Source organism: Bos javanicus, chromosome 19 (assembly GCF_032452875.1).
Source record: "Bos javanicus breed banteng chromosome 19, ARS-OSU_banteng_1.0, whole genome shotgun sequence".
Classification (NCBI taxonomy): Eukaryota; Metazoa; Chordata; class Mammalia; order Artiodactyla; family Bovidae; genus Bos; species Bos javanicus.
The window spans coordinates 28826697-28853650 of NC_083886.1; the positions used below are offsets into that span (position 1 = coordinate 28826697).

At 48.8% G+C, this 26954-nt stretch overlaps 2 protein-coding genes across 2 annotated transcripts; one reads left to right on the forward strand and one right to left on the reverse strand.

The window, feature by feature from the left end:
• Positions 1 to 526: 526 nt before the first annotated feature.
• Positions 527 to 12949, reverse strand: TP53 (tumor protein p53). Its single transcript, XM_061389664.1, has 11 exons — positions 12769 to 12949; positions 4871 to 4972; positions 4714 to 4735; positions 4371 to 4625; positions 3751 to 3937; positions 3558 to 3670; positions 3226 to 3335; positions 2760 to 2896; positions 2602 to 2675; positions 2061 to 2167; positions 527 to 1471 (listed from the first exon to the last, which is right to left on the reverse strand). Exons 2-11 carry the CDS (start codon positions 4942 to 4944, stop codon positions 1390 to 1392), a joined length of 1161 nt encoding a protein of 386 aa, XP_061245648.1. The 5' UTR covers positions 4945 to 4972; positions 12769 to 12949; the 3' UTR covers positions 527 to 1389.
• An 883-nt stretch (positions 12950 to 13832) lies between these two features.
• Positions 13833 to 25800, forward strand: WRAP53 (WD repeat containing antisense to TP53). The gene is made up of 10 exons (XM_061389646.1): positions 13833 to 14516; positions 14669 to 14767; positions 15029 to 15140; positions 23242 to 23330; positions 23530 to 23620; positions 23728 to 23860; positions 24633 to 24841; positions 25042 to 25145; positions 25292 to 25426; positions 25539 to 25800. The coding sequence occupies exons 1-10, from the start codon at positions 14113 to 14115 to the stop codon at positions 25783 to 25785; spliced, it is 1623 nt and encodes a 540-aa protein (XP_061245630.1). The 5' UTR covers positions 13833 to 14112; the 3' UTR covers positions 25786 to 25800.
• The last annotated feature ends 1154 nt before the right edge of the window (positions 25801 to 26954 follow it).

Consider the following 26954-nt stretch of genomic DNA (forward strand, 5'->3'; position numbering starts at 1 on the left):
GACGCCGGGAAGGCCCCAGTCCCATGTCCCAGCCCTCACCTTAGCCGCCCCCACTTCCTGGGGACCCTGGCTGGCAGGCCTTCTCTCTCCTCACCATAGCACCCACTGTCCTTCCCCTTGAGAACCCAGGTATCCTGCCCCTTTCCTGGGGAGCAGATGGCCACCCTGGAGGCTCAGGCTTACTAAATCAGACATTTAAATCCCATAATCCTTGGTGAGGCTGAGGGGGCAGCAGCCCAATCCTAGAAGCAGGAGCAGAGACCTTGTGCCAGCCCTGGCAGGAGGGGAGGGGGACAGTTGGTTCCCAAGTTATGAATGGAGGCACCCCTTCCCTTATTGTCATGCAGCCTGCAGACTGACCCAGTCTCCAGGCTTTGTTCTCCTCCAGGAAACCAGGCACTGGCGCCGCCTGCCGCCACCCTCCCGCCAAAAAAAAATGTGTTCCCTGAAGACTCAGGTGGCTGCTTCCCAAACTCACTCCCTTAATTCACCCCTGCACTGACCCCAATCTCTCAAGACACACAGGTGGTAGCAAAGTTTTATTGTAAAATAAGAAATTGATATAAAAAATGGGATATAAAAAGGGAAGAGGAGGGGTGTGGGTGACACATGGAGATGTGCCTTGCAGAGTACAGAAGAAATCTGCGGAAGCATTTGGGGGAAATAAGACAGGTACTGGCAGATACAGCAGGGGTGGAAGCCACTGGGATCCAGGATAAGGTGAGCTTTCCCCTTTGGCACTGAGGTTCACCAAGGGGTTATGATCTGGCAGGGCCAGGAGAGAAGGGACTTGGAGACTTCTTCCCTTTAACCAGCCATTCAGTCAGAAACTGTCAAATCATCCACCCAGGGGGACAAAGAACCAGCACCCACAAAAGGCACTAAGTCCCAGACATTACGTAATCAAATGATGGTTTTGGGGCCAGACATACATTGTTTCATTAACCCTCACAACAAACCCCCCGTGAGGTAGGTATGATTATCAGTTTTTTATAGATGTGAACAATGAAGTCAGGAGAAAATCGAACAACTTAAGATAGCTTCCCTGGCTAGTATGGCAGAGGACTGAGTTTTCCAACCCAGTGTATGGCTGGTTATAAGATGTTCCTCACATGCAGGAACACATTCTGACCTCTCCCGAACACGGCTCACAGTAAAAACCTTGAAAGCTAAGCTGGAAAGCGCCAGCACCCCCCAAATCCCCAGAAACCACGAGCGCAGGTCTGCCTCTTTAGCACAGCCACAGGCTGAGCAGATGAAGACTCCCAGGGGGTTTCTAAGGCGCACCTGCACCAAGCAGAGGTCTAAGAACCTGAGTCTCAAAAAATGCCAGGGAAGGGGCAGGGGATATGGGTGGGGATGTCAGCAGGTGACAGGAAGCAGAAGACATCAGTCTGAGTCAGGCCCCTCTCTCTTGAGCATTGGTTTTTTATGGCAGGAGGGAGAAGGCCTCTTCTTAGACTTCAGGTGGCTGAGAGGAGAAAAGGGAGGGGAGGAGATGAGAAGGGGGAGTGAGAAGCTCTGGGCCCCTCTTCCTGGACCTGAGCTTCGAAGGGCCTGAGGCAGGAGCAAGGAGAACTTACGTTAAAATGGTCACAGCCAAGGGCAGGCATGCTGACTGAGCACCTTGGGGTACTTGTGGGTGTAAGTCTCTTAATCTTCCCTTACCCCAGTTGACACATGAGGAAACTGAGCCCGGGAAGGGAAGTAACAAGGCCAACATGACTCTTTAGTACTTTGGATGGCTGAGCATCTGACTCCAAGGCCTGATATCCCACAGTTATCAGGTCTCTATTTGAGACCCTAGCTCTGAGAGTCTAGGGTTTGCTAGAATAGGCAAAGAAACATCCATGCCTCGGACTCCCGGAGGCAGGAAAGTGGAGGAAGTCTAAAGAATGTCTGGGCAGGGTTGGAACCCAGCGGCAGGGTATCAGCTGCCTTTTACCTTGAAGGCAGGACCAGAATGGAATACCATGGCTTTCTAACACAGGAAAGCAGCAGATATGTGTGTGTGCGTGTGTGTGTGTGCCTGGGCACTGGGGAAGACCTGGATCACTCACCTAGAGTGAGCCCTGCTTTCCCCTGGTTCCCTTCCATCCAGAGCATCCTTCAGCTCCAAGGCGTCATTCAGCTCTCGGAACATCTCATAGCGTTTAAACCCACGGATCTGTGGCAAGGAAGGAAGGGAACAAAGAAATATTAGGCAAAGTCACTACAAGAACCAAGGGGCTTCCCCAGTAGCTCAGTGTTAAAGATTCCACCTGCCAATACAGGAGACATGGGTTCAATCCCTGGGTGGGGAAGATCCCCTGGAGCAGGGAATGGCAACCCATTCCAGTATTCTTGCCTGGGAAATCCCATGGACAAGGAGCCTTGTGGGCTACAGTCCACGGAGTTGAAAAAGTCGGACACGACTGGGTGACTAAACCCCACAGCCACCATCACCACCACCAGTGAATCATGGCCATGGACAGACGAAAGGATGACTAGAAAAAATGGGCTTAACCTCACATCTGCTACATTTATATTTTTTTCTTCCCTTATCCAACCCCATGGAGTTGGGGTGAGAGACTGCACCTCTCTCTCCCCCAGACTTGGTACCTGAAGAGTGAAGTACTCTCCATCCAGTGGTTTCTTCTTTGGCTGTGGAGAGGAGCTGGTGTTGGTAGGCAGTGCTGGGAAAGAAGCAAGGAAAGGTGAGAAAAGAGTGAATTGGGGGCAGAACTGCACCCTTGCTGCCTCTTCTACCTCCTGCTCACCTCGCTTAGTGCTCCTAGGGGGTGGCTCGGGGCAAGACTGCCCCTTCTTGCGAAGATTTTCTTCCTCAGTGCGGCGGTCTCTCCCAGGACAGGCACAAACACGCACCTCAAAGCTGTTTCGTCCCAGCAGGTTACCACTACCAGGGTACGAAGAGGGAAGCAGGAGGCAATCAGAAAGGGGGACCCTGTCTCTGTGTTCTCCTGTGAACCAGGCCCCACCTACTCCCAACCACCCCCATCCCAAGGGGAGCCTGAGCGCCAGCTCCAGATTGAGAAGACCCCAGCAAGAGAGGTCCCAAAGCTGGAGAAAGGAGGGAGGGAGGAGCAGAGAAGTCCATAAAGGGAATGCAGAGAGAGGGAACGCTGGCTGGTAGTGTGGGAGAATGTGGTGAGGGGCGGGGTCCCGGGGACAGGCAGGCGGAGATTAGGGAGCAAGCTAGAGTGGAGGGTGGTGTGTGGTCCCTACCAAGAGTCTTCCAGTGTGATGATGGTGAGGATGGGCCGCCGGTTCATGCCCCCCATGCAGGAGCTGTTACACATGAAATTGTAGTGGATGGTGGTGCACTCAGAGTCGATCTGGGAGAGAGCACAGGCCGGCCGTGAGGCTACCCAGCCCCGGGGAGGCTGTCAGCCTCTGTGAGCCTGTTTCCTCAATTGTGGAATGGCGATAACCCATCTGCTCTGCGCACCTCACAGGCTGTGGGAGGTCAAGTAAGAAGGAGATAGCCCCCTCCCTCCCACCTAGGGTGGTCACAGACAAACCCCCTCCCCCCGGAGAACCCAGTTGCCAAACCGGACCTCGGGGGACTCATAGGGCACCACCACACTGTGTCTAAAGGTGTTCCGGTCGTCCAAATACTCTGCGCGTAAATTCCCTTCCACCCGGATAAGGTGCTGAGGAGGGGCCAGACCTGAGAGCAATCAGGGAGGAATTAGGGGCTTGGGGGCTCCGGGTTCCAGGCCGGTCCCATCCACAGTCCCCGCCGCTCACCATCGCTATAGTCAGAGGAGCGCTCATGGTGGGGACAACGCCTCACAACCTCCGTCATGTGCTCCAACTTTTTGTAGATGGCCATGGCGCGGACGCGGGTGCCGGGCGGGGGTGGCGAGTCGACCCACAGCTGCACTGGGCAGGTCTTGGCCAGCTGGCAGAACAGCTTGTTAAGGGAAGGGGAATACTGGAGGAGAAGGAGGAAGAATGAACGGAGGGGTCAGGGGACAAGTACCCAAGGGTCGAATGTACAAGCACCAAGTACCGACTGGAAGCGGTGTCCTGTGAGGGCAGGGTAGCTAGAGATGGCAGGGTTGGGGGTGGGGGGTCCACATCCCAGAAGTGTACTTCCAATAGCTACAGAATGAATAAGTGAAGAAAAAAGGAAGAAATGGCTTCACGACAGATACTGAGAATGTGACGGGAAGGATGAAAACCCAAGGGTCAAGGGGAAAACGCAACATTGGGATGGAGTCAAAGGTCACAAACTAACTAGGTAAGATCTAAAAAGACTGACAAAAAGGCAAAGGCTGAAGTTGAACCCCAAACTTCTGAACAGAAAACCCCTAGGCTGTATGGCCAGGTACTGATAGGGAAGTCGGCTCCCCAGGGCCACTGACCGTGCAGGTCACGGACTTGGCTGTTCCGGATTGCAGGAACCCTAGACGGAAACCGTAATTGCCAGGGTAGGTCTTCTGGGAGGGGACAAAGGACGACAGGGGCCAGGAGGTGGCTGGTGCTGGGGTGGCTGGTGGCGGGGCAGCTGGGGCAGAAGGCTCTGGCATTTGGGGCGCTTCATTCGGACATTCATCCAGCCAGGTGGCAACATCTGTGTACGGGAGCAGGTCATCCACGGGTGCGGAGAGCTCGGAGGACTACAGATGGGAGAAGTGCCCGTCAGAAGGCCCAGTTCCCACCCTCTGGACCCGCAGCCCCAGGCCCCGCCCGTGCCCCAGGCCTTACCAGAAGGTTATTTTCAGGAAGTCTGAAAGAAAGGAGCAGAAAGTCAGGACTGGCTTTTGTTTCTCCCAGGTCTCTACCAGGGGGCTGGGGACCATGATGGGGCAAGGTTATTGGAGGCTGAGCAGTGAGCCTGCCCTCCCTCCAGACCTCCACTCACAGGTTCCACAAGTCGGAAAATGTCTCCTGACTCAGAGGGGGCTCCACATTGAGTTCTGCCTGCGATTCTTCCATTGTAGCTCCCTGGAAGGTTGTGTGGCCGCTGGAGGGAGAAAAGTGAGGATCCACCCTGAGACACACCCAACCCTGGGTTACCCAGTCCGGAGGCAGGAGGGACCCCCTCTGCCCACAGCACACCTGGCAGCTGAGGATCTGCTGGGGGGTAGGGGAGGCACCTGCCCCACACCTCAGCAGTCTTATCACACACTTCCTTGAGGGATAAAGGCAACCAGAGAGGGACTTCCAACCTTCCCACCACTGAATCCACAGGCCTTCCTCAGTGTATATGTATTTCTGCCCTCTTTTGCAGTAATAAGGATGAAGTAACTCTTGGTTCATTTCCTCTGCCCCCATCCCTCTACCTGCTCCCCTGGGATGGTTCCTCACCCTGGCTTACAAATCCCTCAGGGCCCAACCCATGCCCACCTCTCTGACCTCACCTCTTAGCACCCTCTCCCTTTTCTGGCTTCCCTGGTGGCTCAGATGGTAGAGCATCTGCCTGCAATGCGGGAGACCCAGGTTCAATTGCTGGGTCAGGAAGATCCCCTGGAGAAGGAAATGGCAACCCATTCCAGTACTCTTGCCTGGAAAATCCCATGGACAGAAGAGCCTGTAGGTTATGGTCCATGGGGTCGCAAAGAGTCGGACTTCACTTTCCTTTTCTGATGCTTATCAGACACTCCCAGTTCACTGAACTCGGGACCCTGGGCCCTGCATCCCTACAGGGTAACCTCCTCACTGACCTCATCATGAACGTCGCACCTTAGCAGGGATGTTTCCCTGGACTTCTCCATCACAGCTAGCCAGCCAAACCCTGTCACCTTATTTCAATTCAGGTCACCTTCTTTTAATTCTTGTGGTAATTATACTATGTTACCTTTCCCTGCTCATTTTGCCTGTTTCCTCTATTGGAATATAAATGTTTTCAGGGTAGGGATGTTGTCTTGCTCACCAGTTACTAGCATAATGGCTTGCACCTGGTCAGGCTCAATAACTGGGGTGAATAAGTAAATCCTCGTACCCAGCCTGTAAGCTGGTTATGAGCAGTCAAGGGAGCAAAGGGGACAAGGGGGTGGCTGTGGCCTGGGCCAGGGCCCTGTCACCACCAACTCATTTCCCAGGCTAGCTTTCAAATAGTTTCAACATGCCATCTTTCTTGATGCCAAATTTGTCATCAGCTTTGCTCAGAACCATGCCCACGGATCAAAGTCCATGTTCACTACACTTTTCTTCTGTGTCCATGGTAATGACAACCCCCTCCAAGCAAGAAGCTCTTATGGGCTTCTCTGGTGGCTCAGATGGTAAAGCATCTGCCTACAATGTGGGAGACCTGGGTTCAATCCCTGGGTTGGGAAGATCCCCTGGAGGAGGGCATGGCAACCCACTCCAGTATTCTTGCCTGGAGAATCCCAATGGACAGAGGAGCCTGACGAGCTATAGTCCATGGGGTCACAATGAGTCGGATGTGACTGAGCGACTAAGCACACACGCACACACACAAAGGTTCACCTGCACCTTTCTGTTGATATAGGGTCTGCATACTTATGTAGAGTGTGAAAAATCTTTTCACGTGTGGTATCTTGTTGTTCAGTAGCTAAGTTGTGTCCGACTCTGAGACTTCATGTACTGCTGCACACCAGGTTCCCTGTCCTTTACTATCTTCTGGAGTTGGGTTATCTTACTTGTCCGGATAACCACACCTGCCTCTTGACAGGTGAGAACGTCTTAGAGAGGCTAAGTGATCTGCCCACAATTCATATAGGTGAGTGAACGAGCTTTTATGAACAATGACTGTTTGAAGGTCTAGGATTAAGATGCTTACTTCATTACAGACTACCCTGCAGAGCTATCTTTCGTAAGGCTGGCAAAGTGCCACTTATCATAGCTCCCAAAGCTGATGGGGAATGGACTCTGAATGCGCCTGGAGGAAGGCAAGAGGGGACAGCAGTGGGATGCCAAATGTTTGCCTTGGGGGAAAGGACCAGGGTTTCCCTTAGATAGATGATCAAAATAACTTTTGAGACTATTATGGAAGGGAAGCTGTTTATGTAGAGATGGGGCGCAGAAGTCAAAAGCCCAGGGTTTGATGCTGTATTGTCAGTTAAGTTTGCTGCATGACCGCACTCATCTTAAATCTTTCAGGGCAAATATGGCAGAGCATGGGCTCTGCAGGCAGACAGGCTAGGCCTGTGTCCCGAGCCACCGTCTAATAACTGTTTAACTTTGGAAGGTTGCTGATCCTCTCTGTGCTTCCATGTCCTTTGCTATAAAATAGTATCCCACTGATTACGGGAAATATAAAGAGTTGAGAAAAGCACATAGCAAGAGCTCAATAAATGCTTCTCTTTATATGGTTATCCCAATTTTACTTGTTCTATATTATTGCTGGAGAGAGCTTTGTGACTGGGAGCGGGTGGGACTTTTATGGTCCTGCTGGGATCTTTGCTAGTTCACCCCCTTCAGGCAACTGTGTTCCGTAAACAGGTTGGGAGGGGCTGTTCTGGGAGGGTGGGCCAAAGGTCTCAGTCCCACAGGGAGAGGGATAGCCCTGTGGACCTAGGAGGTCTCCCTCTCTCAGTCCTTGGTAGCAACTGAATTCTCATTTTCTTTCTCTAGGAAACCTCTTCAGACCAGATACTTCCCGTGGGTGTGAACATCAGGGGGTCATAGTTCTAAATTGTCAGAGGCTGAACCAGACCCTCTGGATGGCTGGGGAGGCGGAGCCTTTCCAAAACAGCCCCCTGGGAAGGCAGTAAACTCAGCTGGGACTTAAAGGAGAGGCAGGCCTATCACTATCCTAACAATGGCTGCTGTTTATATAGACCTCCACTGCTTTCAGTGGCTTATCTCAGTGATCCTCTCAAAAAGCAAGTAAGGTAGGTACTATCATCAGAGGAGAGAACAAGGTTAAAGGAGTTACCCAGGCTCAGAAAGCTCTCCAGAGTCAGGGCCAGGGATTTGAACACACGCTGTCTGAAGCCATACCCAAGCTCTAAATAATTATGCTCTGGCTTCTCCCAGGGCCTGATGTTTGAAAAAAAAAAACAAAAAACTTTCTGTTGGCTGGAAGCTGTGTAATTGAAAAAAATTGATTCTTGGAAGAAATAAGGGAGCATCTGGTAAAACTGAAAACCATACCTCTTGCTACTTAGCAAAACCGTTTCTCAGTGGACGTCCTAGAAAAATGATTGCAAGGGGGCAATAGGAGTCTTGCACAAAAATGTTCATGACATTGTTGTTCCTAGCGGCCGGTGACAAGAAACAACCTTGGTATCCATCAATAAGGAATAGGTAAATGAAATGCGGTGTATTCATTACAGTGGTTTACGGAAATGAATTTTATGTGTATATGTAACCTGTTACAGTTCAGAAACATACTGGGTGAAAATACGATTTGCAAGAAAAAACAAAACACAGTAGTTTAGTCTATGGAAATCAAACACATAAAATGATTATTTATTGCTTATAAATATATATATAAAAGCATGAAAGGCAAGAAGACTACAAATTCACAAAATCTTTAATAGTGATGATATTCTCAGGGAGAGGGTATGTATGCTTAGGGTATTGGGGGTAGTAGAGTCAAAGGGGTTTTAGTTTTTCTTCCCCCTTTGGCTGTGCCTTGAAGCTTGTGGGATCTTAGTTCCCCAACCTGGGATTGAACCTGGGCCCTGGAAGTGAAATAGTCAGGGAATTCCTGGTTTTAGCTTTATTAACAAAGAAAAAATTTTTAAAGGTGCTATCTATACATTGCTTGTGTAATTAAAATAACATGGAGACAAAAATAAGACAAAATGTTGTTAAAAATTATTTGGTGGGAATGTGTTGTTACTCTTGTACTATGTACTTTTCCAAAATAAAAATACTGATGGAAAAAAAATAATGGATATTTTAATCAGATTAAAAAAAGTAAACAGAATAATGTCCTCCCAAGTACCCATCACTTAGCTTGAAGAATAATCAAGCATTTTGCCTTTATTGTCTCACCCGTACCTCTAGTAACTCCCCACAACCCCACAAATGTTTTTGAGGTGAAACTTACATAGGTTGAAATGGTATCATACTATTTTGATCACAAAATCTGACAAACTTTGATAAAGCTGTGTAACCTACCCATACCAAGACAAAGATACTGTGTTCTCTTCTGAAAGTTTTATGTGTGGGTTTATTAACCATGTCAAATTTACTGTTGTGTATAGTGAGAGGTGTGGGCCAAAATCCATTTTTCTGCTCCAGTTGTTTCAGCACCATTTGTTGAGACTTTCCTCTCCCCACTGATTCACTCTAGTACCTTCACAGAAAATCATTTGACTACATTTATGTGTCTTTTCCCAGACTCTATTCATTAATAATGTGGGTTCAGTCCATGGGTTGGGAAGATCCCTTCGAGGAGGAAATGGCAACCCACTTGAGTCTTGCCTGGAAAATGTTGTGGACAGAGGAGCCTGGCAGGCTCCAGTCCATAGAGTCACAAAGAGTTGGGACACAACTGACCATACATATATCGGAGTATAATTGCTTTACAATGCTGTGTTAGTTTCTGTTGTACAACCAAGTCCTACTGTAACTTTACAGCAATCTTGAAATCAGGTATTTTAAGGCCTCCAACTTGTACCAATGTTTTGTTTCAGAATCAGCTTGTCAGTTTCTACATTTTTAAATCATTGAGTTAAATCTTTCTGAAGAGTACCGACACCTAACACCATTGAGTGTTCCAATTCATGAATATGCTAAAATTTCCTTAAATTCTCTCAGCAGTATTTTGTAGTTTTCTATATAGAGCTCTTGTCCATTTTTTGTTAAATTTATCCCTGAGTATGACACGTTTTTCACCGTGGCTTCCCAGGTGGCTCAGTGGTAAAGAATCCGCCTGCCAATGCAAGAGACACAGTTTCGATCACTGGGTCAGGAAGATCCTTTGGAAAAGGAAATGGTGACCCACTGCAGTATCCTTGCTTCGAAAAACCCATGGACAGAGGAGCCTGGTGGGCTACAGTCCATGGGGTTGCAAAGGCTCAGACATGACTTAACACATCAGGTTTATGAGTTTAGATTCAAGGTTGCTATTATATAAAAATACAATGTATGCATATTGCCTTTGAAAGTTGTAACTTGCCTTTAGTTTTAGCTTTCACTTGTTAGTTCTCATAGTGTGAAAATGAATTTTCTATTAGGACTTTTGGTATACAGTCATACCATCTGTGAATAAAGCCATTTTATTTCTTCTTTTCCAACTGTTATGTATATATTAACAGCATTAGGCTGGCCTTATAAAATGAGTTGGGCAATGTTACTGCCTCTCCATTCTGAAAGAGTTTATGTGAGATTGGTATTGTTTCTTTCTCAACTTTTTGAATTGAAGAACAAAGGAGACAGATAGGAAATAGCACTCAGACCCAAATGCTAACAATAATTGCATTAAATGTAAATAGACCAAGCACTCCAATTAAAGCAGTTCAGTGGGGGAAGGAAGGCTATTTCAACAAGTGGACCTAGAACAACTGGCTAGCCATAAGAAAAAATAACACAGAACCTTGAACTCACAGCATGAAAAAAATTAGTTCTTGACTAATAAATTATGGCTCACAGACTTAAGTGTTAAATCTAAAACTAGAAAGATTCTCAAAGAAAATATATGAGAAACTATAAGAAAATATCTTCACGACCTTGGGGTAAGATCTCCTAAACAGGTCAAAGAAACCACTGAAAAGAAAAATGAATCTTCTGTTCCTTGTAAGAGTTGTTAGACAAGCAAGAGGTCAGGAGAAAACACATGTACCTGACAAAGGATACACATTATTCCTATCCAGAATATACAAATGACTCCAACACCTCAAGGACACAAAAAGCAAATGAACCAATTTTTAAAATGGGGAAAACACTCGAACAGTCTCTTTATATCTGACACAGAAATGGCCAGTAAGCACATGCAAACTGTTGGAACATACTTAACAGAGAATTGCAAACTAAAAACCACATTGATATGCCACATTAGAAAGCCTGACAAACCAAATCCTGAGACAGGTTCTATCTTGCTGGTGGGAGTGTAAAACAGTACAATAACTTTGAATAACTAGAACTTTTTAATATAATTAAAAAATATAAATAAACACCTCACTCTATGACCAAGCAATTTCACTCCTAAGTATCCAAAAACATAAAAACATGACTACAAAAATAATTTTAAGAATGTTAATAGCAGCTTTATTCAAAACAATCTTAAATGAGAAGCCACTCAAAGGCCATCAAAAGGAGAATGGATAAACAATGGTTTATTTATTCAGTGGAATATACTAAAATATAAAGAAACAAAGTATTGGTAACGCTGATACATGCAATAAAATGGGTGAATTTCACAGACGGAAAGAAGCCTGACACAAAGGAGCACAAACTGTATGATTCCATTTATAAGAAGTTCTCCAACAGGGAAAAAAAATCCACGGTGACACAAATCAAAGGCGGTGGCTGTAAATGCTACTTCTAACATAGAAAAAAGCACGTAAGTACCGCGCAGTGTCATGTTCGTAGCAGGTGCGTGGTAAGTGACCCCGCCCTAAATAATGAAGATGCCGGAAAATTGGTACGGGTAGAACTCCTAGGCCGGTCCGCCGCCTCCCGCGGGCAAAACCAGCCGAGACAGAACTGCAGCTTCGAAGACATCGGCCCCGCCCCTCTCCAAGCCCCGCCCCTTCCGCTTCACGACGTTCACTCTGCGTCCGAGAAGGGAATGGTTCAGCCCAAAGCCAGATAAAGAAGTTGTTTCTCCGCCGCAAAAAACGACCCTTCGTTTTTCTTCTATCGTTTAATTCTCAAATGTATCCATTCTCGAAATACCCAGGGTCTGCCCTCTGACGCTAAAAAAAAAAAAAAACCCCAAACCGTCCACGCAATGGTAGCGTCCGCCTGGGTAGCGGTCGATTGAGATGGAGCACACCATTCAAAGAGGGGGAGTGATTGAGGTTTGCATCAAAAAGAATACCTCTTCCTTTCCAAAAGCGGTAGCTAACCAGGCTAGGAGGGGGAAAAAAGTAGAGGGGTTAGCAGCCTCCTTTCACAAGTAATGAGGACCAGTATAAAAGACCTTTTCTCTTTCTACTTCCCTCACGTGTGAATAGTGGGCTGCTCCGAAAAAAAGAAACCGGAAATGCTCCCGCAGTGGTAGAAATGTAAATGTACAGCCAAACAATAACAGGGCCTCTGAGGCCCGGCTAGTTCTGCAGGGCTTCGCGGGCAAAACTCTCGTTTAGCATGCCCCCCCCACCCCCTTCCACGACTGACAGCCTTTAACCAGATTTTCTCCATCTAGCGGAGCTGAGAGCCAGTGGGAAAGATTACTCCAGGAAGGACAAAGGTCCGGAAGTTATGGGACCTTAGCAGCTTGGACTTTCCGGATCACCCCGAACCACTTCGGAAAGGAGCCCGAGGTTCCATTGGGATGCTGCACGTTCTAAAATTCTGAGCCATGAATCCCCGAAGTTTCGAGATCCGAAAGTCCCAGACCCTGATGCTTTGTGCATCTTATTTCACACACCCTGGGATGGAGTTAGTGGTGGTGGGGAAGAGCCCCTTAGGCCGGCTCAAGGTTCCCCAAAGCCCCATTCCCCCGCCCAAGTGTTTAGCTTCGAGTTCGGCTGGTCTTAACATACCAATCATCTACACTCGGGCCTGCTAACATTGCATTCCTGTTGTTGCCGCTAGCCAAGACCCCCGCCCTCCCTGCCGCTAATCGTTAACCCCCCAGTTACCGCCCCCCAGCCCTTTATTCCCCCGAACTGAAAATACAAGGAGCCAAGAGCCCGTGACTCATAGAGGACTCATCAGTCTCAGTCAAGAGCTTACCCGAAGCTCAGGGGAGGGTGTCACCGTCCTGGGATGCACGCTCCGAGGTCGGACGCTAGATGACCCCGGAGACCAGCGGCTACCTGCGGCCAGGATGGTGGCTCTGGACTTTTGAAGAGCTCAAAACTTTTAGCGCCAGTCCGGAGCACGTGGGAGGGGAAAATCCCAATCCCAGCAACCCTCGCGAGGCTCCTGGCACAAAGCTGGACAGTCGCCATGACAAGTAAGGGCAAGCAATTCCCCTGCGGGCGGAGGCGAAGGGAAAGGAGAGTAGGAGAGGAGAGTGCGGGGAAAGTCAGGATTCTTGCCATATTGGTAGTGTAGCTAGTGACCCGTTTGGATTGGGGAAGCTCGACAAGCGAAAACCGTAACGGCCGAATTGGTAGAAACCATTTTGGAAGATTTCTGCCATTGTTTCATGTATGGTGAAAGGAAGAAAGCCTTTGCACTTGAATTCTCTGCCTGGAACACTCCTCTCCTAGATAGCTGGATAGTTTTTACTCATCAACTAAACTGTCAACTTTTAGGAAGGCTTTCCATAATGTCCCTATTTAACGTATACCTCCATATGCGCTATATTACACCATCTTAATTATCTTCACACCCCTATCATTTTCTGAAGTGATTTGTTCCTTGCCTTCAATACATAGCAACCTAAGACTTAGAAGGGCAGAGACCTTGTCTACAATCTTATTGATTGTTGTTTCCCAGTACCTACTACAGTACTGGGTAGCAAGTAAGAGTTCAATAATAAGTATTTATTGAATGAATGAAAAGAGACAGAGGTCTGAAAAATTTAGGTAATGAGATGCAAAAGACGCGCAAAACCTGTAACATCGAACAGAGCGCTGGCGCCCTCTGCCGGTTGGGGAGGGGAGTAGGTGCTTTAAGAACTGTCGCGGAAGACCGCAGGGGGAGCTCAAGCACTTCCCGTCGAGGCGGAAGCTTTCGGACTACAGCTCCCAGCAGCCACTTCAAACTTTCCAGGGCCCCAGGGCTTGATGGGAACGATTACCCGTGACCTGTTACGTTCCTACCCCGCCCCTACCTTGGGTTGCGCGCGAAGTCTGATCAGGGATGCTGAGGTCCAATGGAAACGTGGACCCAAATCCCGCGAGAACTGGTGGCACTTAGCTACCGACTAGGCTTAGGAACGCTGTTTATTCGCTGGGCCTTGTGCCCCCTCCTGGGAGGAGGAACGCACTGGAGCATTTTTCCAGTTCTGCATCCCAATCCGTGCGAACTTTGAAGCGGTCTCGGCTGCTCCGCGGGCCCGGCCCCTGGTAGCCGCCGGGAAGAGGGCTGCCTGGCCGCGGCCAATGTCTGTCGCGCTTCCTCTGCAGTATGAAGACACCGGAGGCTCCACCATTAGCTCCAGACTGCCTTCCTTCAGACCAGGCCCCAGCTCCAGCCCGTCTGTCTCATCAGGCTTCCCCGATGGATAAAAATACGGACCCTGAACTGATGCCAACGCCACGCGATGGGGATGATCCGCCCCAGGTGTCCTCAGATCCCATGGCTGGCTTAGCTCTGTCCCAGGAGCTGGAGGAAGGGGTCCCAGCTTCTCTCCCCACTCCCCTGGAAACAGGGTTTGGTTCTCCTAGTGAGTTGAGCAGTCGAGTCGAAGAGAAAGAACTATCTGAAAATGTGAGCCTTCCTGCAGAAGAAACAAACAGGCCAGAGTTGGGGCCCGGAGAAGACGTGGAAGGTGTGTCTGAAGAACTCACTCCAGAGGATGAGGGATACACGTAAGTGGGGCTAGCGGTTGGCTCAGGAATCTGAGGAGATTGGGAGTGTGAAGTAATCTCATAGGCCAGTCCTCAGCCCCATTTTTCCAGGCCCATTTCCACTTCGCTTTGGCGACCCAAGTTTGTTGTCCACCCCTCCATCTTCCTTACAGCATTTGGAACTACAACTTCTCCCAGGTACCTCGGTTTCTCAGTGGTTCCTGGTCAGAGTTCATCACCCAACCTGAAAACTTCTTGAAAGGCTGTAAGTGGTAAGTAAGGATTATAGGGCAGGGAGAAAACCACGCCCAGGATTTCCACCTTAAAACAGCCCATTTATCTGGGAGAAGGATCTACCATGGTGGGAGAAGGAGTAAGAATTCCTGGCCTGAGCTTCAGTTGCATTTAGGATTGTGTGTCTTCTCTCCTCAAGGTCCTAGGGCTGTTTATCTATCCCAGAGGTCAGCTCAGCCCTAGCCCTGCACTTGGAAAATCTAGGTCTGTCCAGCTTTCTAACTCTTTCATCCTCCTAGGGCCCCTGATGGTTCCTGCATCTTGACCAATAGTGCTGATAATATTCTGCGGATTTATAACCTGCCCCCAGAGCTGTACAATGAGGGGGAGCAACTGGAATATGCGGAAATGGTAAGGGCAGGGGCTAAGAGCTAACTGCCACTTCATCAGACATTGCACTTTTAAGGCCTTCCTGTAGATGGAGAAAGAACAGTCCACATGTTTCCTGTTCTCAGGCAGGACACTTCACCATGAGTTTCCACAAGTAATATTTCTACCCTGAATTCCGAAGTCACTTAAAGAGATATTTGTCCTTCTTTAGTTAGGAATATGTGTTTCTTGTAAAAGAGTAGTGGCTTTCTCACTGTGGTTTTTGTTTTTATTTTTATTTTTTTTCTCACTGTGGTTTTTAATTGACTTACAGAGATGTGTTAGAGAAGGCAATGGCAACCCACTCCAGTACTCTTGCCTGGAAAATCCCATGGATGGAGGATCCTGGCAGGCTGCAGTCCATGGGGTTGCTAAGAGTCGGGCATGACTGAGCAACTTCACTTTCACTTTCCACTTTCATGCATTGGAGAAGGAAATGGCAACCCACTCCAGTGTTCTTGCCTGGAGAATCCCAGGGATGGCGGAGCCTGGTGGGCTGCCATCCATGGGGTTGCACAGAGTCGGACACGACTGAAATGACTTAGCAGCAGCAGCATTCACTTACTGTGTTGGGTATTGGGATAAAGTGATGAATGAGACAGAGAGCTGGTTTGCTTTTTTTGTGTGGGAGACAGACAGCAAATGTGTAAATAAATAATGAAGTTCTTTACATATGATAATAAGTCTGTGAAGGAAATAAATAAATGCTATGAAGGAAATAAACAGAACAAAGACTAACTAGAGAATGCTGCTTTATTTTTACCTGTTTGTATTTTTGAATAGTGTCATTTTATCTACCTATTTATTTAAACTTTATTTATTTATTTGGCTGTGCCAGGTCTTAGTTGTAGCATGCAGGATCTTTTAAGTGTGGCATGTCAGATCTAGTTTCCTGACCAGGGATTGAACCCGGGCCCCCTGCATTGGAAGCTCAGAGTTTTAGCCACTGGACCACCAGGGAAGTCCCGAGGATGCTGCTTTAGATTAAAAACAAGGTCAGGGGAGGGGCTCTCTGAAGAAGAGGCATTTGAGCTGATATCTGAAAGATGACGAGATCAGTCATGTGAAGTTTTCCAAGAGGCAAAAATGCTATTATACAAAGACCTAGAGCTGGGAAAGAGCCTTATGTGTTCAAGCAACAGAAAGCAAGCCAGTGCGCCTGGACCAAGGCCAGTGAGGGGGAAAGCGTGGTGAAGATGGCAAGGTGGCTGGCAGCCACATCTTGTGGGTAGGGCATTTGAAGTGTTTTGAGGAAGCCGTGGGAGAGATTAAAAGAGAGGAGTGAAATGATGGCTGAAATCTAGAGAGTGGATTGTGAGTGGGCAAGAGTGGAGATTCATCTAGATGTGTATCCCACAGTCTAGGTAAAAAATGATGTTGGCTTGTGCTAGTGTGGTATCAGGAGAGATAGAGGTGGGTGGTTTTGAAGTATATTTCTTAGGACTTGGAAGTCAGTTGGGTGGATGGGGATACAGTTTACTCAGAGGATATGAAGAAATGTTGGGACAGAAGTAAGGATTTTTAGGTACTTTAAATGTGAAATGTAAACCTAAGGAGAGACTTGGAGAAGGGTGCTGGGGATATACTTTGAAAGTGAGAGAGCATGTCGATGGTATCTTGGAATTGAGAATGGAGTCAATCTCAAGAGAGAGTGGAAATGGAGAAGAAGGCTCAAGCAGATGGAGCGCTCAGGCACATGGAGATGGGTACAGGAGAAGTTACAAAAGTGGAGGCCAAAATCACGTCTAATGATTCTGATCATGTCTAACCATGTTGAGAGTGAGAGCAGATTTAGAGAATGACCCAAGAAAACATTAATGACTTTAAGAAAAGCACTTTCAGAGAAATGTTGGATGCAGAAGCCGATTGTAGGGGGATGGAAGAGAAAATTCTTTGAAAGTGTTTCCCTGTGAAAGGGAGCTGAGAAATGGAATGGTGACCGGAGGGAATGTGGGGTTAAAGAAAGGTTAACAAGATGCTTCTGTGAGGTCAGGAATAGCCAGTAGAGAGGGAGGAATTGCTGCTGTAAGAGAGGGCTGTGTGACAGAGTCCGTGTGTGACTGGGAGAAGACAGGATCCAGAGCACACTGAAGGACTAGACTTTGACAGGCGCAGAATCCTTGCTCGCCGTGGGAAGAAAGGCAAAGGGTGTGTTCAGAGGAAGTTGTTTGGTCATGGGAAGATTTGGGTGTCTCAGTCTCTTGGCTTCTCAGGGAAGCATAACAGGAGGCTATCAGCTGAAGGAAGGGGGCTGTGGGGAGACAGCAGAAGGTGTGAAATGATCAATCCCCAGGGAGTAGAAAATCAAAACCACCAAGGAATGCTCGATGTAGAGTAGCAGTGCTCTTTTTTTTTTCTTCCCGGCTCAGTCGTGTCCATTCAGTCTTTGCGACCCCATAGACTATACAGTCGGAGAAGGCAATGGCACCCCACTCCAGTACTCTTGCCTGGAAAATCCCATGGGCGGAGGAGCCTGGTGGGCTGCAGTCCATGGGGTCCCAAAGTGCCTGACACAATTGAGTGACTTCATTTTCACTTTTCACTTTAATGCATTGGAGAAGGAAATGGCAACCCACTCCAGTGTTCTTGCCTGGAGAATCCCAGGGACGGTGGAGCCTGGTGGGCTGCCGTCTATGGGGTCACACAGAGTCGGACACAACTGAAGTGACTTAGCAGCAGCAGACTATACAGTCCGTGGAATTCTCCAGGCCAGAAGACTGGAGTGGGTAGCCTTTCCCTTCTCCAGGGGTCTTCTGAACCCAGGGATTGAACCCAGGTCTCCCGCATTGCAGGTGGATATGTTATCAGCTGAGCCACAAGGGAAGCCCAGCACTACTCTTTGCTCAGTCCCCGCTAGAAATTTGTTATCCTTCATTGAAAGTGAGACCAGTTAGCATGGTTGTGCATCTTTCCTCAGTAAGTTGACTATAGTTTCTCTGTTTGTAAAATGAAGATGGTAATAATAGCACCCACTTCGTAGAGTTATCGGAGAAGGCAATGGCACCGCACTCCAGTACTCTTGCCTGGAAAATCCCATGGATGGAGGAGCCTGGTAGGCTGTAGTCCAAGGGGTCGCTAAGAGTTGGACATGACTGAGCGACTTCCCTTTCACTTTTCACTTTCATTCATTGGAGAAGGAAATGGCAACTCACTCCAGTGTTCTTGCCTGGAGAATCCCAAGGACGGGGGAGCCTGGTGGGCTTCCGTCTCTGGGGTCGCACAGAGTCGGACACGACTGAAGCGACTTAGCAGCAGCAGCAGCAGCATAGAGTTGTGGTGAGAATTAAAAGAATTAGGGTAAAGCGCTAAAAATAGTGCCTGGCATGCAGTCAGTGTTCAGCACACACTAGTAGTCCTTGGTGTTAGTTGAGTGCAAGCATGGTCTAGGAGGAATAGGAGGTCTGTCTGGGGTTTGCCAGGAGAGAAAGACCAGGGGTGTTTCGAGAGTGTCTGCCAGAGTACCCCTGTCATGGTTAACCAGCATGTAAGGTGGGTAAGGAAATGGGTTGTAAATGGGCTTCTGGTGAAGCTGAACAGAAATTCAGGGAGCCAAATGGGTTGGATGTTCTTTTTTTTTTTTTCCCCCAACCCAGGCCCTCCCTTGGCAGTGAAAGCATGGAGTCCTAACTACTAGACCTGTGGGGTGCCCCTGGATGGGGTGGAGATGATGGCCAGAGATTGTGGTGATGACTCAGTTGTGTGTGTGGGCAGCTGGTCCAGAGTGGAGGTGGTGGCCGTGGGTGCTGAGGAAGTCAAGGAATGGCAGAGGCCAGGATGTTGGGCCTTTTTATTCATTCTTTCATTGCTGATTCATTCAACAAATATTCATTGAGCACAGTCTACATGCCAGGCGTGTAGGTCAGTGGGAGTGCAGGTCTTATGAAAGAAGGGTCTCCTGTTCCAGGGATGGTCCTGAATGCCTGCCTGTCCTGCATCTCTGTGAGCTCAGAGACTGCAGACATGGTAGTTCTTTGTGCAAGCTGTAAGGCACACCTTGCCCTGGTTTCTGCAACAGAAACCAGTGGTGTCCAGAAACCAGGACCAGGTGGGCATGGTGCAGCCAGCCTGAAAGAGTTCAGGAGCAGGGATAGTTAGAGGAGGCTGGAAATGTGAGAACTCGAACATTTATTGCACACACTTGTTTTATTTTATTTATTTATTTTTTTACACACACTTGTTTTAGAGAAATGAGAATGGTACAAAGGGGGAAACGTCATTGTTTTCTACCACTCTACAAAATTTAGCCCTTTATGTTTTTATATATTCTTTCTGGTTGTTATTGTTCAGTTGCTCAGTCATGTCCAACTCTTTGCAATCCCATGGACTGCAGCACGCCAGGCTTCCCTGTCCTTCACCATCTCCTGGAATTTGCTCAAACTCATGTCCATTGAGTTGGTGATGCCATCCAACCATCTCATCCTCTGTCATCCCCTTTTCCTCCTGCCCCCAGTCTTTCCCAGCGTCAAGGTCTTTTCCAGTGAGTCAGCTCTTCGTATCAGGTGGCCACCATGTTAAGAGCTTCAGCTTCAGCATTAGTTCTTCTGATAAATATTTAGGGTTGATTTTCTTCAGGATTGACTTGTTTGATCTCCTTACTGTTCAAGGGACTCTCAAGAGTCTTCTTCAACGCCACAGTTCTAAGACCTTAGTTCTCCGGTGCTCAGCCTTTTTTATTGTCCAGCTCCTGCATCCATACATAACTACTGGAAAAACCATAGCTTTGACCACACGAATCTTTGTAGGCAAAGTAATGTCTCTGATTTTTAATACACTGTCTGGGTTTGTCTTTGGTTTTCTGTCATTGTCATTCTTCCTAAGCTCTGTCCAAATACCGAAGCTTTCTATGTGGTTGTAATACTATGGTAGATGGTTTTGTACACTGTTACTTTTAACAGTCATATCATAAATGTTTTTTGTGGTCCTCCAGTCTTTGTGGTTATCATGCTTAATGGTTTATGATATTACATTGAATGCTTATGATAGTTTTCTTAACTCTTCCTCTGTTTTGGACTTTTGGATTGTTTTCAGGGTTTTTTATATCATAAATTATTTTTCAGTGAACATCTCCATGTGTTTTGATGTAGATTCTTCAGAGAAACAGAGAAGTTTTATAAGAAATACCCTAGGTCGGAGAGTATCAGTATTTTTTTTATGTCTTGTAATACCAATAATCAGTTTGTTTTCAAAAGCTTTTTATGCTGTTTATTCTTTTTATTATTATTACTGGTGTTGGCAATATGAGTATACCAATTCTATCACAGCCTCACTCATTAGCTGTTTTCTCTTTTAAGTCTATGTGTAATTTGTGGCATTATCGTTTCCGTTTCACGTTTTGGTGTTTTGGCCTTGAGGCATGTACTTTCATTTTTAATGTCTGAAAGTTTGGTGTGGAAACGGATAGTATTTATGTAGGTGGGGAAAGTGGGGGCGGTTTGGGGGTATTTTTGTGCATCTGTGTACTGCTGCTTCTCAACATAGTTTCCCAACTCCTCCCTTCCTTTTTCTACCTTTTCACAGAGCTTTCTGGAACTCCTGTTTCTATGTCCCCGCCTCTTCCCTGAGTACTCTGCCTACCCTGTGGCTCTTGCCTGAGGTCTTCCCTTTCCTGTACCTTCTCTAGGGGAGACTGTGCAACCTCTGTGTCCTATATATCTCAGGTTGGGGAGGGGTGTCCTCATTCTCAAATGCTATATCCACACAATTGCTTTTCTGCTTTGTAAAAACTTGTCCTTTGTGGCTTAGGCTGTCTGATTCTCCCTAACTCGCTGAGTACCTTGGCACCTCAGCTCTCCTGTGCATGCCAAGTCCTTCCACCATCTTGGTGACCTTAGGTATCCAAACCAGGATCTCATCCTTTAATCGCCCTCTCCTAACCCCCACATCCAATTAATTACCAAATCCCATCAAGTCCACCTGATCTTTCTAATTTATCCAGTTCACTCTGTTTTAATTCAAGGTGCTATTATTTTGGGCCTTATGTTATTGGGACAGTCTTCTATTTCCATTTTCCCATTAAAACATTTGACTGCTGATTGTACTGATTCCTCAGTAGGTGTTGGGGAAACAGTGGTAAGACAGACAGACATGATTCCTGTCTTTTGCAGAGTGGAGACACAGAGGGCATTTGGAACGTGGTTCAGGAGGAGGCTTCCCATGGGGAGAAGTGTCTGAGAGACCCAAAGGATGGCTAGGATTTGACCAGGAAGAGTTGTTGGGGGAAATGAAGGAAGGCTGTTCCAGACTTGGAGTCTAGTGTGTGTGAAAGCCTGCAGCCCAGGAATGCAGTGAGTTGGCACCTTCTCAGAGCTGGGAATCAGGATGGTGGGGTATGGAGATGTTACAGGAAAGAAGGCAGGGGTGAGGGATGAGCCTGGAGAGGTGGGTGTGGGGTAGATGCTTGGTAAGGGAAGGCTTCCTAGAAGATTGGGTTTTATACTGAGGGTTATGAAGAAGCATTGCAATGCTTTGAGCAAGAGAATGATGACAAGAGTCCAGGGCCTCAGTGTGGCTGAAGAGTGGAAATTTGAGTGGCAGGTTAGAGTATAGGGAGGAGGGAGGCCAGGGCATGTGTAGAAACACTGGCAAGAAGGTAGTGGCTACACGTGGAATCAAAGGTAAGGAGACATGTTCAAGCGAACCTAGGAGGTGGAATCGGCAAGCTCTGGCCTTGGGTTGGACCAGGAGAGGAAAGGACGTGAAGAGAGTAGTAGTCAGGGTGGTCAGAGTTTAGGCTTGAGAACCGGGTGGAGAGCCCAGGAGGAGCAGCAGATTCAGAGGCAGCAGAGGCTGGGTCTATCCCAGCTAAACTGAGTTTGAGGAGCCTGTGTGATGCCCTAATGGAACTTTACTCCATGCAGTCAGATGCAAGGGTTAAGAGTGGAGATGTGGACCTGCAGTCACAGCTGGGTGACATCACCCCAAGGGCCAGCAAGTAAGTGACAAAGGACTCATATCCTGATGATGTGAAGATTTCCTTCAAGTCAGTAAGTCAAAGACAACAACCAAGGAGAAAACTGAGCAAAAACTATGAGAAGGTGCCCTTAAAAAGAAAAATGTCTTCACTTCACTGGTAATGAGAGATGCCAGTTTATATTGTAATGAAATACCATTTCACAGCCTTCAAATTGAGAAAAGCATGGAAGTCTGGCAACAGCAAGAGGAGGCAGAGCAATGGGTGCTCCTACACGCTGCTGTGGGGAGAATAAATTGGGATGAGCACTTTGGGAAAAAAATGTGACACGATCTCGTAGAGTTGGCAGAGCGCATACCATGGAGCCCAGTGGTTTCCCTCAGTAGCAGAAACTGCAGAGAATCCCTCCCACATGTGTACCAGATTGTTAAAGCGCACTTGCCAGAAACTGGAAAAACATCAGTGACTGTCAATAGAGAACGATGCGTGAATGGAGTGCTGTGAAGCAGGAAAAATGCGTGAATTCAAGCTAAGTTTGTCACCATAAATCTCATAATCGCGATGGGATGCATACAGCTTGGTACCATTCATATTAAGTTTAAAGGCAAGTGAGACCATGCTATATATTGTCTTTCCTCTATGAATATATTCCTAAAGAAATATACAAGAATGATAAATTCAGGATAGTGTTTCCCTCTGAAGGAGGATTTCATTGGGAAGAGGTTTTTAACTGTTTGGTAAAATATTTTGTTTCTTAAGCTAAGTGGAGGCCTCACAGGGTTTGGTTTGGCTTTGTTTTAATACTTCTTTGCTTGTTTGAACTGGTCGACAACTTTTATAAAGGATCCAATGGCACCTGGTAGGTGGCTTGGTGGGTATTTGCATCATTGGCTGGTTCTTTGTCTCTGGGTTGGGGTGTTATTTGTTTCTTCCTCTCTTAAGTGTTGACAAAGCAAAAGGATAAATCTGTATGGCGTTTAGTGGCCCAATTCTGATGTGAAAGTCTGAGCTGAGCCTTGAAGCTCAAGGTCTTGTTCTTGTATTTGCCTGATCTGCCTTCCCCTGCCTGGTTAAGTGCCCACAGAGTGTCTCCCTCTGCCGTAAAGCTGCTCCAGGTCCAAGTGGGCCTCCTTGTCCTACCAGTGACCCAGGCATCTCCGCATCTCTGTCTAGGCTCCCGTCCTTCGAATGGTGGAAGGCGACACCATCTATGACTACTGCTGGTATTCCCTGATGTCTTCAGCTCAGCCGGACACCTCCTAGTAAGTGATGTCTTTTGCCTGCTTTCCCTCCCCACCCCGTTTTAAGGGAACCCTCTACTGAGAGACAGCCAGGGGCTGTGGGGGTCTCAGGAGGAGGGAAGCTTGCTTTGACCTTCAGATGTGAGCTGAGAGGGCCGGTCAGTTGGCTTCCTCCCTTCCTTTGACAGCACCGGGGCCTCAGTGTCCGTGTCTCTCTCAGCGTGGCCAGCAGCAGCCGGGAGAACCCAATTCACATCTGGGACGCCTTCACCGGAGAGCTCCGGGCTTCCTTTCGCTCCTACAATCACCTGGTAGGGATTCTCCACCCAGCCGCAGGGCTTGCCCTGGCCCAGCTCTCCTTCCTGAAGAAGGAAGAGGCTGTGCGCCAGGCCTGTTTCCAGCCCTTCCCTTCCCCTAGGATGAGCTGACGGCAGCCCACTCGCTCTGCTTCTCCCCGGATGGCTCCCAGCTCTTCTGTGGCTTTAACCGGACTGTGCGTGTCTTCTCCACATCCCGGCCTGGCAGAGACTGCGAGGTCCGAACCACATTTGGTAAGCAGTCTGCGCCTCCAAGGGAGGAGAGGAAGGGGCCCAGCCAAGAGCAGAGGGGCCCTGTGGTCATGTGCGGAGGTGGGGGGTTGGGGCTTGTTATCCTCACAGCCCTGGGAGGTTGTACCCAGTAGGCAGAGGAGAAAGCAGACTCAGGGAGGGGATAAAACTTTCCCAAGGTCAAACTCAAGTCAAGAGCTGGTTCACTCCTGAGCCCCTCCCCTGTTGGTTCTTTACCTCTTGGTTCCCAAAGTCTTGGTTTTTCCAAGAAACTGGAGAAGCTGATTCCGTTTGCCTATAAGTCTCAGCTTTCTGACCCTTCCAAGGAAAAATTGAGGGGACTTCCCTGGCAGTCCAGTGGTTAAGACTGCGCTTCCACTGCAGGGGGCACAGGTTTGATCCCAGTCAGGGAACTAAGATCTTGGATGTCTTGTGGTGCAACCAAAGGAAAAAATAAAAGCAGTAATTGAATGCTTATTAGGTGTTGGACTGGGGAAACAAATAAGATGGGATTTTTTTTGGAATTTTTTTAAAAAAAGAAAAATTGAGGTTTGAGAGGGAAGAGAGTGGGGCTTGCATCTTTCAGTCCTTGGAAGGGGATAGAAGGATTTAGGGAGCATCAGAAGTTTTCATCCTGCTGAAAACGAATGGGGTGTGGGGGACACTGAGTCCAGCACCTGGGCTCTGGGACAGGAGACAGAGGTACACCTCTGATTAGCCTGGTTAATGCTGGGTACTCTTGCCCTCTCCCCCACGTTGTTCCTTCCCCTTCTAGCAAAAAGGCAGGGCCAGAGTGGCATCATTTCCTGCATAGCCTTCAGCCCAACCCAGCCCCTCTACGCCTGTGGCTCCTATGGCCGCTCCCTGGGCCTGTACACCTGGGAAGATGGGTCCCCTCTTGCCTTGCTGGGAGGACACCAAGGGGGCATCACGCACCTCTGCTTTCACCCCGATGGCAATTGCTTCTTCTCCGGAGCCCGCAAGGTAGGGATCATATTCTGAGGTTCCAAAACAAGTGGGTAGAAGGCAGGAGTGGGGATGTAGTCTGCTGTGTTAGGAGATAGGCATGGGGGGAAAAATCAACCCAGCTAAAGGAGTGCTTATAACCCTGGAGGGAAGCAGGCATGTCTTGGAGGCAGGGGAGTGGAGGGTGGATTCTAGGCTCCTATTTTTTTTGTTCTCAGGATGCTGAGCTTCTGTGCTGGGATCTTCGGCAGCTTGGGCACCCACTGTGGTCCCTGAGCCGAGAGGTTACCACCAATCAGCGTATCTACTTTGATCTGGACCCGTGAGTGACTAGCAGTCCTCTCTGCTGGGGCCTTGATGCCCCTGGGATGCCAGAATCCAACTGCGGGATCCCAGCCCTTGACGATGAAGGGTTCCTGCCCCGGGTGATGACTCCATGTCGGCAGGCCTCTCTCCTCTCTCCTCCAGGACCGGGCAGTTCCTTGTGAGCGGCAGCACCAGCGGGGCTGTCTCTGTGTGGGACACCGGCGGGGCGGGGCTTGAGAGCAAGCCGGAGCCAGTGCTGAGTTTCCAGCCCCAGAAGGACTGCACCAATGGCGTGAGGTCACGAGTCAATTTTGCACATTTGGGGGCTCAGTTTGGGAGGGAGGTAAACCTGAGGGAGTGGGCATCCTGGCTCAGGGAACTGACCGGCACCACCCATCTCTCCCTATAGCCTGCATCCTAGCCTGCCTTTGCTGGCCACCGCCTCCGGGCAGCGTGTGTTTCCGGAACCCACGGAGAGTGGGGATGAGAGGGAGGAGGAAGTGGACCTTCCTCTGCTCTCCATGCGCCATGTGCACCTTGAATGTCAGCTTCAGCTCTGGTGGTGTGGGGGAGGCCCAGACACCAGCATCTCAGATGCCCACCAGGAGGAGATGGGACAGGGAAGGACAGAGGGAGGTGGGGGCGAGTTTACATAAAAAGATTTTATATGATACTAGAATCTTTGTGTCTCTTTGGGGAGGCAGATGATGGAGATGAGGCTGGGAGGGTTACCAGTGGGCTCCGGAGTCCAGCAGCGGGGACTGGCGTAATATTCCTGAAACCAGGGTTGAGAGGTGGGACTAGGCGGGAACCAATGGGGCTGCGAAGCTTCGTGTGAAGTCAAGCCAGTGGGGGGTGGGGCCTCGTGCCATTGACTGGCGGGTTGCTAGGCAACTTGGTAAACTGAAGGGGGAAACCTGTTTGAAATCTCACTCCCAAGGTGGGGGCGACAGGGGTCACGGTGAGTGTGGCTGAGCAGGAGTGGCAGGAGCTGTGTGTCAGACTGTTGGGTGTGACTGTGTTAGACTGTGCAGACGGTGACAGACGAGACACCCGCGCTCTCTCACACGACACTATTTACCATCATTCGGCAGCTGAGGGACCGTTAGTCAGCTCTGGGGGAAGGAAAGCCAGAGGACCGCCTCCCCTCGCCTGGACTCCCCAAGAGGCAGGTGACTGAGTAGCCAGAGTCAAGGGCACACATGAAAGAGTAAAGGTGCCGAAAACCGCAAACGTCACGTTCTGTATTCGCGTTAGAAGCACGGCAAGGGCGAGTCATTCAGCAGCTGTCACTCGTCTGGTTTCTCCATTTATCTGCTCTGTCTTGGTTTGGGGGGGGGGGTGTTGTTTCAAGCAGTGGCTCCCCGATTCCCCTCCACACACACCTTGCCAGACACCGAGAAGAGGTCTCTGAAGAGAGACTCAGCAGAGGGTTTGATTGTGGACTCCCAGTCTGAGGGGAGAACGGGACGCCTGTGACGACGACTGGAGAGGAGTGAGGAATGTCACCTCTGCCCAGAGGTGCTGAAAGCCGGGGCTCTTACACCCAAAAAGGCAAAGCCTCCTCCCTTCCCCCAGGATAATTGGAAACAGCCCTTCCGGCTGAACGCGGGTTTGGGGTTGTAGGTTTTGCCTTTCCTCTCCAGACCCGTTTCTCCCCACAACCATCTAAGAAGGGCCCGCGTTTACCCCCTAATCTCTTGCCTTTCGTCAACGCCCAGGTAGCAGTAAAGGGTCGGGGAGGCTGTGACAAGGAACCCCAAGGACTGGGAGTTCGGCAGGCTGGGTTTGGTTTCAGCTTCATCCCAGATTCTCGGTGTGACCT

Excerpts from the sequence above, each read along its gene's own strand:
- WRAP53 (XM_061389646.1), top strand. The coding sequence starts at position 14,113 with ATGAAGACACCGGAGGCTCCACCATTAGCTCCAGACTGCCTTCCTTCA. Across the intron at positions 14,768-15,028 it reads TTCTTGAAAGGCTGTAAGTG|GGCCCCTGATGGTTCCTGCA; the intron begins GTAAGTAAGGAT and ends TCATCCTCCTAG. Across the intron at positions 25,146-25,291 it reads ATCTACTTTGATCTGGACCC|GACCGGGCAGTTCCTTGTGA; the intron begins GTGAGTGACTAG and ends TCTCTCCTCCAG.
- TP53 (XM_061389664.1), bottom strand. The coding sequence starts at position 4,944 with ATGGAAGAATCGCAGGCAGAACTCAATGTGGAGCCCCCTCTGAGTCAG. Across the intron at positions 4,736-4,870 it reads TTTTCCGACTTGTGGAACCT|ACTTCCTGAAAATAACCTTC; the intron begins GTGAGTGGAGGT and ends CCTTTCTTTCAG. Across the intron at positions 2,897-3,225 it reads ATCACACTGGAAGACTCTTG|TGGTAACCTGCTGGGACGAA; the intron begins GTAGGGACCACA and ends GTACCCTGGTAG.